We start from the raw sequence: 14,225 nt of genomic DNA, 5'->3' as shown, positions 1-14,225 counted from the left end.
TTCAGTAATAGTAGACATTCTCACAGTTCCAATTTGGCTTTATGATCCATTCTTCGTTTTCTTGATTTAATTATTGTAACTCAAACAAATTCTGACCACTGCGAAAAAAAGGCATTAGGGTTATATAATGATGTCGGATTGAAGGCTTAATAAGCTTATGTGACAAGACCAATGGTGGCATGGGTAGTTGTAATCCATTCTAATTTTTTGTTCCGTTCCGTCGTTGGTTTTTGTTTACTTTTAACTAGGGGGTGGGGCTTGGTGGTTGTTTCAGTTTTCAAGCCACCAAGTGGGAGCGGTGAAGGAGTTATTTGAAACAGGATTCTCAATCGAGGAAAAACCGGTATTCATAAGAAATCTATATCATTCACCTGACGGTCTTGTCGCCTGGGTTTAAAGCTTTCATCCGACATCGCGAATTAAAAAAAAGGAACTTAAACAACGAGAACGGCAAGGGCAACGCCACAAAACAATAGATCCAATGGGCAATAACAATCACTTTGTACGTGCGTAGTACATTTTGATACATTTCTTTGAAGTCCAATGCAAAACTGACCAAAGTGAGATGAAAAAATTCAAGATTCTACGTAGAACGTGAGCACATGATTGTGCCGTTTACATTCTTTTTCTTTCACTTTCATAATTGGGTAGTGCTTCTATCAAATTCATTTTCTTGAAAGAGTTGAAATTATCATGAATTAGAAACTTAAATTTATCTTTTCATTGACGTTTTCATTGCCGTTGCCTTGGTGGTTGCTTAAGATCCCTAATAATTGTATAAGTATGGGGCCCGGTTAATTAAAAGCAGATGAACATTTATCCAGGATTGAATTTAAACAAATTTGCAAGGTTTTTTTTTTCTCTCGAAGGTTTCAAAACTTTTCACGGTTAAGTTTTTTCGTGACAAATCAACATTAGCTATAGTTCATAACAACTTTTTTATAGATTCTTAGAGACTGGATTTTAACATGACTTTAATTCCTGGATAAGCTTAATCTTGCTTTGTTGACTGAGCTCTTAAGGTGGATGGCATCGGTTTAACATGTTCCAACACTTATACTTTGACGGATCAATACTACAACTATTTATCAGTTGATACAATAATATTGGTATCATACAGATGCCTTATCATTGGTGAATAAGTTATGGTCATTTTCTAGACATAATAGGTTACCATAGCAACAGTATATCCTTTTAAAAACGCCCCCTTATTTTAGCTTAAGTGGTTATAACTCGGAAGCGAGCAAGATGGCCCCATTTCTTATTATGGAACTATGACCAGCATGTTAAGCTATATCGCTTTGCAATTTTTTTTTCTTTTTTTTTTTAATTAAGAGTCACGTTAAATTTTCAAAAAATTTAAGGTGGCTCGTTACTCTATTCTTTTTTCAACATTTCAAAAAGTTGCATCTGAACATGCTGATAATCGTTCCATAATACGACGTGGAGTCATTTTGCTCGTTTTTTTAGTTATAACCACTTAAAACTAAAATACGGGGTGTTTTAAGAGTTTCCGTTGCTATGGTAATCTATTACGTCAAGAAAACTACCATGACTTAGTTAACAATGCTTTGGCGTTTGTTTGATACCATTATTATTGTGTCAACTGATAAAGAGTGGCTGTATTGATCCATTAAAGTGTAAGTACTGGAAAGTGTTGGAAACCGGTGCCAGCCACCTTCAATATTTTTATCTTAGCTCCAAGAAAGCGCGTTTCTGAGAGTTTTCAATTTGAGATATCGAAATGGAATCAAAATCGCGAAAAATAAAAGCCTGATTGAGCTGATTTCAGATTTTTAAATTGTTTTGGGAAAAGACAAGTAAAAATATTTTAAGTCTTTTGGCGGGAAAATTTTTCGCTTTTATAATTCACGCGTAAAAAATATTCTGTCTTTTGGCGGGAAAAAGTTTTCGCTTTTATATGGGTTGAAACAGAAACGCGCTTTTAAAGGGGGCTTGATAACTAGTCATTTTGTAGGGTATTTCTTTTACACATTTTTGCCTTTGCTAAGAAAAAAAGCGCTGTGCTTTTGATGGGGGTGTTCTAGTATAAAGTCAAAAAAAAAAAACTAAGTCTTTTGGCGGGAAAAATCCGTGGAGGTTTTACACGGATTTAGCCCTTCAAAAGCTAAGTTATATTTTGATTTTGTGCTAGACCCCGTGTTAAAAGCGCAGGACTTTTTTTCTTCTCGGCAACCTCTCCTAGGCAAAAAAAAGTAAAAGAGATAGCCTACAAAATGACTAGTTACCAGGCCCCTTTTAAAAGCGCGAGTTTTTTTTACTTGTTATTGTAATGATGCAAGACAAATAAAGTAGAACAGTAAAATACTTTTGAATTCTTTATTGACTAATTGATATAAAGTACGAGTTATTGTTACTAATAAAGTTATTAATTACTACTTAATTACTACTAAGTAAAAAAATGTAAACCATTGATTATTAAAGTAAATAATGAAATGTTAACGGAAAACAAGCGTACACAATCGGTTTCAACGCAATGCTAAGTTGATTGACAAAAAGTGTTCGAAATTTCTTAGAGTCAAATCACAGTTAAGACAAGTTTGCAATTTTTCAGCCGCTTCGAAAGTGATTGAAAGCATATCGTGAAATACAGCATTTGTGTGGAAATCGAACAGTACATAAAATTTTCTGAGTTTGCCAATTGCCTGCTGCCGACTTCCAAATACAAACACTGTACTTCACGAAATATTTTAGCCAGTTTCAACGCGACGGAAAGATTACTAACATGTCTGACTAGAAAACGTCTGAACAACCAAAACCGAAGCGAAATTGAAAAATATGAGTGCACGATACAAGACTCGATTTTCTTTTGAACGTACATAACATGTCTGGATTAGCTGCCAAAAAAATAATAAATTGTATTCAAACGCATGAGTCGTGTGTAATTTCATTCATTCAAGCATTTGCTGGAATTTCAAGATTTGAAATTTTGATTTTTTATGAGACAATTGTTTAACCTAAAATTCACCAAAAGATAAATCAGGCTGGTCCCGGTTGTTCAAAGAGCGGATAACTTTATCCAGTGGATCCGTCGCTATCCAACGGATAAAACGTATTCGTTGGAATACATTTTATCAGGTGGATAGGAATCATCCAGTGAATAAAGATACCCGCTCTTTGAACAACCGGGGCCTGTGCCGTGAAATTTTGTATCGTGCACTCATAAGAGAATCGTGAATGTTTTGTTCAAGTAACGATCATTTAAAACAACAAGTTCCATTATAAAAGGCATCTCACATTCTAGAAATCAAAGACTTGTTCAGTTCCAATTGTCATGAAATATAATGTTTCTTAGTCAGCTGAAATTATGTTTAAGATTGTTTTCGGTAAACACTTGCTGAAATCTTGTCAGTTTTGTTTCAATGTTTGTTGGAATTTGTCATCGACCCTGTGTGATTTTTTTGAAAATTTTACAATTCAAAGGCTGGTTCAGTTCCAATTGTCATGAAATCTAATGTTTATAACTCAGCAAAATTAGTTTTAAGATTGTTTTTGGTGGACACTTGCTGAAATCTTGTATTCTGTTTGAAAAATTATTGGAATTTGTTGTCGACCCTATGTGTTTTGTTTTAAATTCTACAAATCAAAGACTTCTACTAAGCAAAACTATGTATAAGATTGTTTTTGGTGGCCACTTGCTGAAATCTTGTATTTTGTTTGAATGCCATGTTGTTAGAATTTGCCATCGAACCTAGGTGATTTTTTTTAAATTCTAGAATTCACAGACTTCCTCAGTTCCAACTGTCATGAAATCTAACGTTTCTAATCAGAAACATTATGTTTAAAATTTTGTTTTTGACAGTTGTCAAAATGTTATATTTTTCTTAATGTTTGTTGGAATTTGATACTGACCCTAGGCGTCTCTTTTTAGCTTTGAGGTAATTCAAGCAACTGTTATAATGGAACTTTCTTTTCAGTACAAGAGCTCGCTAAACAGCACAATTTCTACCTTTAAATGTGTCCAAAAAGTTAATCGATGTTCAGTCTTTCTCTTGTCCTGCTTGCTTGTGTATCCTTTCCGGCTTGCGGAGGCAATTTGTTCTTCATCTTGTGCTTCAGTCCAACTTGAGATTGACAGCTAAAACAAAAGGAACTTGACATTAATTTCATGTAACGCCGCAACAGCATCTATAATGAATTTAATTATTGGCTATTTGCGTAGAGAAGCTCATTGATTCTCCAGTTTTATTTCAAACTACTACATTTAGCTTGAAACACTGAGTATTCTTTAATATGAAATCAAAAATGAAACCGAGATATCTTGCTGAACATTTGAATTTTTGCCGCAAGTGTTGTTTTCCGTTTGTAAACTTGTTTGTCTTTTTTGCATAATTTGCGCGCACGCACGACCTATGTTGTCATTGGTTACGACTGCAAAGGTGACACGAACTAATTAATAAAACATGAGGCTCACAACCTATTTCTAGTCAACTTTGACCATTCTTTCTAAGCAATTCCGAGGTGGTCTTGTGGTAAAGCTCACGCCTTGAATAGAAGAACGACGGCCTTATCTCTGCCGTCGTTAATTTAAGAAGCTTTGGAGGGGCTTGGTTCAAGCCCCGAGGCAATTTTACTTTTTTTTTCCTTTCAGTAAATTTCTGAGCAAAAAATTCACGTTTTTATGAACAATTTTTTTCAAAGACCTATTTTTATTTCTTGGTTAAGGCTAAGAGTAAATTAAGCTGTCACAAACCTAAACAGGTAGGAGCACAGGAAATTATTGTCATTTATTAATGTTGCTGGTCCCTAAATAAAACCTTTTAAGGAAAAATTTGAAAATTTATTTTTCTAGTTTTCATTATTTTTCATCCGATTTGAAAGAGTCTTGTTTAATTATGATCTGCGAGGATTCCCTTTCTCGAATTTTAAACATGTTTTTGCTATCTGCACAATAACAACTGCAAAATTGTCAACCGCATGGACACAGGAATCCTTTTGCGAAAGAGGGCCAGACTGCTAACATCTTGAATTTGCGAACGGGACTTTGGGCGTGATGCTCAACGAGTTTGCCTATAAATTCTGAAGGTCTCTGAGGAGTCTCTTGGCCCAGACGAAACGCCCCGTCAGACTAGCCACGAACATTTCACAAGTATTTGACAATTTTTGCTATCAGTTCGAATAAGAAATCGTTTCCTTTCTTAGTTCATCAATTTTAAGTTTCACGTCAGTTTTACTTCGTCGATATTTATCTTGGTTTCTGTGTTTGGGAAAACCCAATAAAAGAATAGTTAAAATCTCGATTCTTAAACGTAGTTTTTTTTAAATCATCCGTGACAAAAATAATATGGAGTACAAAAATAGTCAAAATCAACTTGTGACAAATGAATCTAGATTTACTCAGAGACGATCTCAAAATGTTTTCAGATATGATTGCCAACGAATATAATTTGTCGCGTTGTGGTTACTTCTATCCCAGTTGTAACGACAAAACAGGCTTCCTTGACATTGAGTGTCGCGTGATTTCGTTTCTATGGTAAATTGTTTTGGTTGGAATTCAAATAAATAAATAAAAGTCATATGCCTGGATCAAGGTTGTAGTGGAGCAAATGAAAGCCTATATTTCGTCCAAATTATCATTTCTAAAAAATCGAGCACTAAGACTACTCAACTGGTCAATCAATCAATGGTTGCATTTTGAATGTGTTTCTTTCGTCACTATTATTATTATCTTCTTTTTTCCCGAAAAAACGAATTCTTTCACTGATCCAAATATCTTTTCTCACTCAACTGCATAAATTCAACACCTTATTGCATATCACAGAATAGCGCAATCAAAGCGAATAAAAAGGTTGTCTCGGGTTCTGGAAGACGATCTTAGTGGTAAAGTCGAATGAATCATTTTCTAATTATAAATTTTCTTCTAGTCCCGAAGACCTATTCATCATTTTCTGAGTACTGGTATTCGAGTAAGTATAACATTTTGTTTTTATGTGGAGATCGATGATTGATTATGCCAGTACTGTTGCCAAATTGTTAGTCTTTTCCAGATTACCGATAAGAGATATTGTGTTTTGAGTGTCAAAGCCTTTGAAAATCCTTATCTCTCTCGTAAATGGGCCAAATTCTCTGTGAGCCTTTTAAGATGTGTACATATCAATCTATGCCATATGTCACTGATAACGTTTTCTGGAGATTTGTTTATTTTTATCGAGGCCTCGCAACAGTTTTACGGACGTGATAGAGGATCTTTTGAAATCAAACTGATTTCGCATAGAAGGCAAGCTAAGATTTCTTTCATACTACACCACCAAATAAATCTATAATTAAAGTTTGTTTTCATTGGTTTCCAAGCAGTAGTCGTTGCCATATCAACGATGACGTTTATTTTAAATATCGATTAGCTCAAAATCTGGTCAGTCCTCTACAACGAACCGACTTTCAAGTAAATCAAGAATCAATTTTTTACAGGATGATTTTGGTTATTGTGGCTTTACCCTCAATATATCAGGAAAAGTAAAACATAGAACTTTCTCTTAGTTTTCTGTGCAAAGATATTTTATCATAGGAAAACAATCAAAACGTACATTCTTGAGAATGGCGAGCTGTTAAAACAACAATAGTTCTTTTTGACTTTCGAGAAGGTTTGAAGCTTCAGAGGAATTTCTGGTGTAAGATAAGAAGGCTGAAACTAGGTGAAGTTTCCGCCTTTGTGGCGTAGTATGAAGAAAATTGAAGCTTGCCTTCTATGAGAAATTTTGATTTCAAAAGATCCACTATCATGTCAGAAAAAACTGCTGCGAGCCTCCTTAAGTCCTTGTATTTTTACTCGATTCTAATTCACAGACAACAGTTACATTCTTAGGGCCTTGTTTAAAGTTTTGCATCAAATCTCGTACTACTGACCTACCGACTATTGAAAGCTTAACAGACAATAATTTTTGATACTGAATGCAAACATTTACACAAGTGACCTTGTCAGCCATTGCTAAGAGACAATGTTTTGGGATTTGTACAGTGTGCATCAGTTTTAAAATACGATCTCTGTTAAGACTGTGAAAGTTTAAATAACCGCGATGATGGTTTGTTACAACGTTTTGTCCAAATAGAAAATTAGACTGTCAACTCCAAAGACAAGATCGAAACAAACTTTTGCGGCCGAGGCAAGCTTAACGATATGATCAGTTTGACACAGGGAAAGAGTTTGGTTTCGACGCTTTCACTTTGGCCATTACTTTGCTTGAAGTTTAAAATAAAAGAAAACAGAAGCAGACGGAAACTGGTGCGAAGTTGTTAAGTTAATACGTTAAAATATGAAATAGCATGAAGTACAGCCTTGGATAACGAGTTAAAAATGATTGAGTTTACTTTAAAACTGTGAGAAAAATAATGGCTGACATGATTCGGATCATTTGGATAAAAGACTATCTATCCCCGATATTAAGTTATTTGATAAAAATTATTAATCTATAGTTGATTCTTCTGTACTGTATACTTTTTTGAAATAATAAAGAAATTCAATATTTGTGTTACATTTTAAATGCTTTTTGTAAACTCTGAGGTAAACAACGCTTGTTGCTGTTGTTGTTTTGTTCTCTCACTACCCTGGTTCAGAAATTCAGTCAGCTATTATTTTTTTAAAGAAATTTATCATTCGGTATATCATTTTAAAGTTCTTACCTTTAAAGCATGTCCGTTCTTTTTTTCCAGATTCCAGCTTGTCTTGCATTCCATTCTTTCGTTTCCCGTTTTCAGTAATTTGTTGAAGGACTTTCCTGGAATTTAACAAAATCAACTTAGCGATTTTGCAGCAAATGCTATGTTATTGGGAGTTTAAACTGGCCAAAATATCTTTCTTAACTGAGCGTTAAACGGTGAAGTTGGAATTAATATCAGCTATAAGGATCTGTAACGGATGTTATTACTGCAAAGACCTTGGGCCCAGTTAAAAAGCTGTTGTTTTTAGAACACAAATAACCAAGAAATAACAACAAAATCGAATAATATGACCGTCTGAATCCAGGATGCTGGTCAAGAGAATGAATGGACTGATCAACAAAGAAAATGTCTTGATGTTCAAACAAATTCTCCCAAGTTATGCTAGAAGAAAAAAATGGTCAACAGTGAGAAGAGTGCGCATGTTGATATCAGACCTTAAAGGGAATCACCGCGGATTTATTGTATTATGACAAAGTTCTTACCTTTGAAGTAATTCCAGCTTGTTCCCTCGGTTTCTTTCTCCTCATGCTTACTTGCAATTTCCTGAATTAGCATTTCTGAAAATATAAATTATCATGTCAGTAATTGTGCAGCACAAGCTTAATTTATGCGCCATACCGGCCGGACAAATTATGGAAACGACCAGTTTTCACTAACGCATTCATACATTCGGCGAAGGATAACAATTTTAACGTATCATGGGACAGGCTGTGTGTTCTTTAAACTTTCAAAGCAATAACTAAGAACGAGAAAACGTTTTAATCCATTTTCAGTACAGTCGAGGAGTTTCAATCGATGTTTTCAACGAGTAGCAAGCCAACGAACGTGTTAAGTCAGCAACATATCCCTGGTTTGTTGTAGTGTCCACACAAACTTTAAGTAATTTTTGCAAATAGGGCTTACCTTTACCGTGAACTTTTTTCTATGCTTTAAGCTCCCGCATTTCGTGATTTTTCTTCGTTAAAGAGGACCGTCAAACCACTCTTTCCAACGGATTTCTTACAAGTCCGCGAACTACGTGTGAAGTTAGTTATGAATATGGATTAGGAACTAAAACCAATCACTGACAACGACATTTGCTGCACCTGAAGAAAGAAACATTCTGCACGTGCTGCAAAAGTGCGCATGCCAAAATGGAAAAAGATTTTTAGGGAAACATTTTGAGGCATAAATTAAAAAGTTAGCACCTTTGGTTTTGTCAAAGACTTAGTAAAAAAAATACCCGGTCCACACGTATCCGTTTCCTTTAGTAAAGCCGATGAAAAGGGTCACCGAAACTACAATTTTCTGTAAACCTACATAAGACAGTAATGCTCATCTGATCATATTTAATTCAGAGATATGCTCGCGTGGCGCTGACGAGTAGACTATAGGAAGATTATAGCCACTTGCGCCCGTCGTTGGCTATAGTGATCCCTTAGGCCCGGTTCATACGTCGAACTTTACATGAGCCGAACCTAATACCTATTAAGGTCGACCCAAATAATTAAGTTCGGCAGTTGATTCAGACGTCGAACCTAACTGAAGTCGAACTTAATTAAAGCTAAAGTGAGAAAGTAGATTTTCGTGGTCAGCGGCTGTTGTTTTTACTCAACAAGGTTCAAAATGGCGGGAAAGATGAATTCTGACATGGAAGAGCTTGCTTGGTAAAATAATAAAGACAGGCCAAACACGGCTCCTACTAAGCGAGATAGGAAGAATATGACCTTCAAAGCTAATTTACTCTCACGAGTACGTCTTTCAAAGATCTCCCTTTTCTGTACGAAAGTATAAGGAGGGATCTTTGTAGATCTCCCTTAGCAGAGGCAGATTTTCTATCAAGTGTCATTTACCAGGAGCCATAATCAGGGATGGAGACCGTAACCAGATGCCAATTTGACTTGTGGGCCTGTCCCCATGTATTGTACCAAAAAAAATCTATTTTTTAGAAAAAAATTGCGCCATACGCGCGTGCGCGCACGCGTGTAAACGGCCAGGATCGCGCGTGGAGAAATTGAATTTTTTTTCCACCTGTTCAAAACGGCGTCCAAATTTTAAAATTCTGCCAGGGAATATCTCCTCAGTGCCCACATTTAAGGAATTAGACTCTCACAAAGAAAAGGTAACAATTGAAAGAAGACGGGAAAAGTTGGAATAGGCGGCCTATTGATCACATGACTCTCACAGTAAAGTCAAAAAGGCGCCAAAACGGTGGCGCTGCGTGCGTTGCTACTGTTAAATGAATGAAAAAAGCTTACACTCTACGGACATGTACTCAGACAGGCAAGGACTTTTTTATCTTGGGTGAATTTTTTCTCAGCTGCTTTCCGTGTCACATATAAGGTAGTAGCCCCACGCAAATTTGCGTGTATTCACGCGGGTTTATGACGTGAGAAGAGGGGGGGGGGGGGCAATTTTTTCTAAAAATAGATTTTTTTGGTACAACTCATGGGTAAGCGTGGACCCCACGCTTACGGTCTCCATCCCTGATTATGCCTCCTGTATTTACTCATCTGAATTGTTTAAGGTTAGGCAAAGAAGGGCGATATTCCATAACAAACTTCAAAATGTTTTTGCGGGTTTTTTGTAGTGCCGACATTCTTTCGCGGAGGTTGACTTCTGAAAGAGTTTTATTATAAGGTTATCGAGTTAACCTCTATTGCGTAATCTCTGTTTGAATAGAGTAATGTGTTCTTCAAATGTTGTTTTTGAAGATTTTGTTCTGAGAAGTCTTGACGCTTCGCCTTTGATATAGCCTGTATTGGAAAGTTTCTGTCGGTTTGAAGTGCGTGTGCACTTCAAGAATAGATTCTTTTTTTTTTTTTTTTTTAATCTTACGCATCTCAGACAAGTATATTCAGTTGTTTCGAAACAAGAAAAACAAGCACATTCCTCTTTTCCCGCCATCTTGTTCAGAATGAAGTCCTTTGCGCATGCCAAGTCGATGGAACGCGCAGACCTCTGGGATAGATATAATTTATATAATTTATACGTAACGTATGCATTTGGTTCGGCACATGAAAAGTTCGACGTCTGAATCGAAGTCGAACTTTTGCCGTTCTATTCGACTGGCGCAGTCGAATAGAACGGCGGGTCGACCCAAATACAAATCTGTCGATCCTAACTGATTCATACGTCGATCTTTACATGCGCCGAACCAAATTATTAGGTTCGGCTCATGTAAAGTTCGACGTATGAACCGGGCCTTATCCAGCAAACGCGAGTGGAAAACCTGTTGCAATAACCATTCTTTCAAATTGCTGTATTTTCTGAACCGACCAATTCTGGTCGGCCAGTTCTGACACGCTGGAGAAGAGAAAAATTAGTCGCCCTCGCACACCCGTTTAGGGCAGCGCTCCCCGGCGTCGTAAATTTCGTTGGGTATGTTTCGCGCCTCGTTCCAGAAACCCACGCCACCTTCTTTTCAATCCTCGTCTGATGTAATTTTCGCGCGCGCGTCTAAGGTTATTTCGGGCAGCCAGTACACCTATTATTTCTGTTACATTTTAAATGCTTTTTGTAAACTCTGGGGTAAACAACGTTTGTTGTTGTTGTTGTTGTTCTTTCACTACCCTGGTTCAGGTCGAAGTAACCACTGTTAAGAGTACAATAATTTATAAGGGAAATAGCTTGTAACTTTAAGATGATTTCAAATCAGGCCCCAGTTGTTCGAAAGCCGATTAAAGCTAATCCACGATTAAAAGTTAACCGAGCTTGCTCGTTAAAAATGTGTTTAAAATCTAATTTTAAGCCAATAGTGAAGAAAAGCCAAAGTCAAAACTGAGGGACGCAAATCTTTTTAAAAAATCTTTATTGTTTAGTAATTAAATTCGAATCAAAATTCTCGTTAATCCAGGATTAGCTTAATCGGACTTCGAGCAACTGGGCCCGGCAGAAGAGGGGAATTATCTAAGACGAAAATCCATCTGACAGAAAGCCGTGTAACATCAACTTGTTTAAAGATGGTAAAACAATGGTGCACTATAAAGCCGCCCTGATTTTCTCACCTGGTGTGAATTCCAGTTTTTCGTCTCACTTTCTCGTCTCAACAACAGGAAAGAGTACATGAATGAATACTTTTCAACATCGACATTTTGTCAAGTTCCGATCGTCCTGACGCGGCAGCAAAAACGCACCATGTTCTCAGTTCCCCAGTTTTATATGATGTTACCCAGGGCCGGGTTGTTCGAAAGCCGATTAACGCTAATCCACGATTAGAAGTTAATCGAGGTTTTCATCTCGCTCGTTAAAAATGGTTTTAACGGCTAATTTCGAGCTAAAGGTAAAGAAAAGTGTAAGTAAAAACTGAGGGCCAAAGTTTTTTGGGAAGAATCTTTATTGATTAGCAATTAAACTCGAGTCACAGTTTGCATTAATCCAGGACTAGCTTAATCGAACTTTGAACAACTGGGCGCAGGCGTTTAATCTTTGTATGGGTACCCTTGATTTAATTGTAGCTCCCTTAGAAGCTGTTTGATCGGCAGTGCCCTGGTGACGGATAAAGATCATTTGCTGATCACGTGTTGACCACGTGCCTTCTGTAGATTCATGGCCAGTGGCCTGGGTCCTTCTTGTCACCTGTCTTCTTGTGAATACTTTGTTGGTCAACCAGATTACTATTGAAAACACCCGCGCTGGTATCTGACTGTAAAATAAAGAGAAAGAAAGATTAACACATAAAGTTTGCAAATTGATCATGTGAAAGCACCAGTTTACCAGCTTATCTTTTACGGGTTAAAATTCGTGTTTTGGTACCCCTTAGGGTACTAAAATCTGAAACGACTTCCATCAGAGATATGGTGGTATACCTTTGAGCCGAAAAATATCAAAGGGAAAAAATGTCAGTCAACTGATTTGGTACCTTTTAGGGGTAAAAAGTTGTTTGGACCACGCCCACAAAACAGAATTCTGGTAACTTTTAGGGGTTCTTTTCAAAATTTCCGATGATCAGCTCATGACTTTTATATGGGAGTAACCCCCCCCCCCTACCCCGGGTCCAAGATATCGTATTGGATAAAGTTTCTCAACAAGGAATATGGGATCATTTTGGGTAAGACAGATGGGAATTGCGCCGATGAATAAGTGCATTTCTTGGCAGTCAATTTGTAGAAATTACTCTATTTAACAAGAGCATGCTTAACCCCGACAAAACGCCGAAAAAAACATTTATTCGTGGGCGCAATGTCCATCCATCTACCCCAATAATCCCACAATCCCTTTCTGGAGTTGAGAATAGACTGTTTTGAAGTATAACACATGGCAAGTGCTCATCCATCTGCCCAGTAGAGAGGTTTAACATAAATTTGCATGACTTCGCTCCTGTTTGCTTTGTGTAATTGACAGCAACATTGAAAAGAGGAAAGGGAATAAGATCCGTTCAAACTGTTTCAAGATTTATAGCCAGGGTTTTAGCTCAAATTTAAATTGAGTAGATGATGAATAGAACAAAAACATAAATTAAATTTCAGTTGTTCTGAATTTCTAGAAAGATAGGACAAACTTAAAATTAATGTCCTGAAGCCCCAGCCCCCAGCCCCACCCCCTTCACAGTCCCTGATCTTGTAAGAGTATTTAAAGGGATATCTCACACATATCCAGCATCTGGAGCCCCCAAATCTCCTTTCTAGGCCCTTTATAATCTTACTAGCTAAGCTGGCCTTAAATTCTGCGTGACTTTAATAATATCATTTAATGGTCCTGCATATGTAACAGTCATCTAACATTTTTGTACATATTTATGAAAACAATTAACAATTAATTACCAATGAGTTTGTTCAACAAGCATTTGTCGAGGGGTGCCCTTGGCGGCTTGTCCCTCTTAATGTTCTATCCCATTACAGAGGGCACTTCAAGTGTATCAATGGAGAACAGCATTGTTAACAGTGCCCTTTCAGCTCCTCCAGCTGATCTGCTTGCCTTTACTTCAGCACATGACAATGCCTATATACAAACAAAAATGGAGAATTTAGTGACTTTAATTACTTATTATAAACTGTTATCACACAGCCTAAATGGTTATAATAAAACCTATCAGTCATGCATGTAGCCACATGTATATAAAGTGATGAAAAGTGGGAGGAGGTAGGGGGGGGATTATTTAAGTGACTTAAATGCTTAGGTATGACAACAGCCCTTAATAACATATTAAAAAGGAAAGAAAAATTTTGTTTGTTAACCAAAACAGTCCCAGTGAAGGATCTCACTGGCCTAATGATGTAAGCATTTGTAAGTAGATTTAAATTGATGTTAGCCAAGGACAGCCGTGTAACTAAATCTTGGTGGTCTTGCATATACATGGCCAATATTTTTAAGCTCAGTCTGATGGTCACCAAAGAGGTCTTACAAGACATAGAATGATATAAATCCTGTCAATCAATTAACAGAGAAATATACCCTTCTGTGCATTGACCATAAATTGAAGCTGTATAAAGCACACCACATCAACACTCGCTAATAAGCCTGGCTCAATAAAAGAAAGGGATACCAGTGACATTTTTACTCTATAACAAAAGTTGGTATTCATTGAGGAGATCATTGTGCCGTGGTAGGTTACACATTGTGAGTTGTTC

The 14,225-nt window shown here is 36.8% G+C and overlaps 1 protein-coding gene across 3 annotated transcripts; it reads right to left on the bottom strand.

The window, feature by feature from the left end:
- Window positions 1-3,607: 3,607 nt before the first annotated feature.
- Window positions 3,608-13,739, bottom strand: LOC146449304 (uncharacterized). 3 transcript variants are annotated; one of them, XM_085101656.1, is made up of 6 exons: window positions 13,419-13,739; window positions 10,862-12,301; window positions 8,581-9,093; window positions 8,160-8,234; window positions 7,639-7,733; window positions 3,608-4,099 (listed from the first exon to the last, which is right to left on the bottom strand). In XM_085101656.1, exons 4-6 carry the CDS (start codon window positions 8,230-8,232, stop codon window positions 3,935-3,937), a joined length of 333 nt encoding a protein of 110 aa, XP_084957782.1. In that variant the 5' UTR covers window positions 8,233-8,234; window positions 8,581-9,093; window positions 10,862-12,301; window positions 13,419-13,739; the 3' UTR covers window positions 3,608-3,934. The 3 variants fall into 3 exon arrangements, with proteins under 3 accessions (XP_084957782.1, XP_084957785.1, XP_084957784.1); XM_085101659.1 differs by lacking the exon at window positions 8,581-9,093 and having other exon boundaries at window positions 11,664-12,301; XM_085101658.1 differs by lacking the exons at window positions 8,581-9,093; window positions 10,862-12,301; window positions 13,419-13,739 and having other exon boundaries at window positions 8,160-8,570.
- Window positions 13,740-14,225: the final 486 nt, after the last annotated feature.

The sequence above is a fragment of the Pavona decussata genome, unplaced genomic scaffold (genome assembly GCF_977016875.1).
Source record: "Pavona decussata unplaced genomic scaffold, jaPavDecu1.1 SCAFFOLD_602, whole genome shotgun sequence".
Lineage (NCBI taxonomy): Eukaryota > Metazoa > Cnidaria > Anthozoa > Scleractinia > Agariciidae > Pavona > Pavona decussata.
Note: the sequence above shows the minus strand (reverse complement) of the source record. Positions and strands in the feature narration are given on the sequence as shown.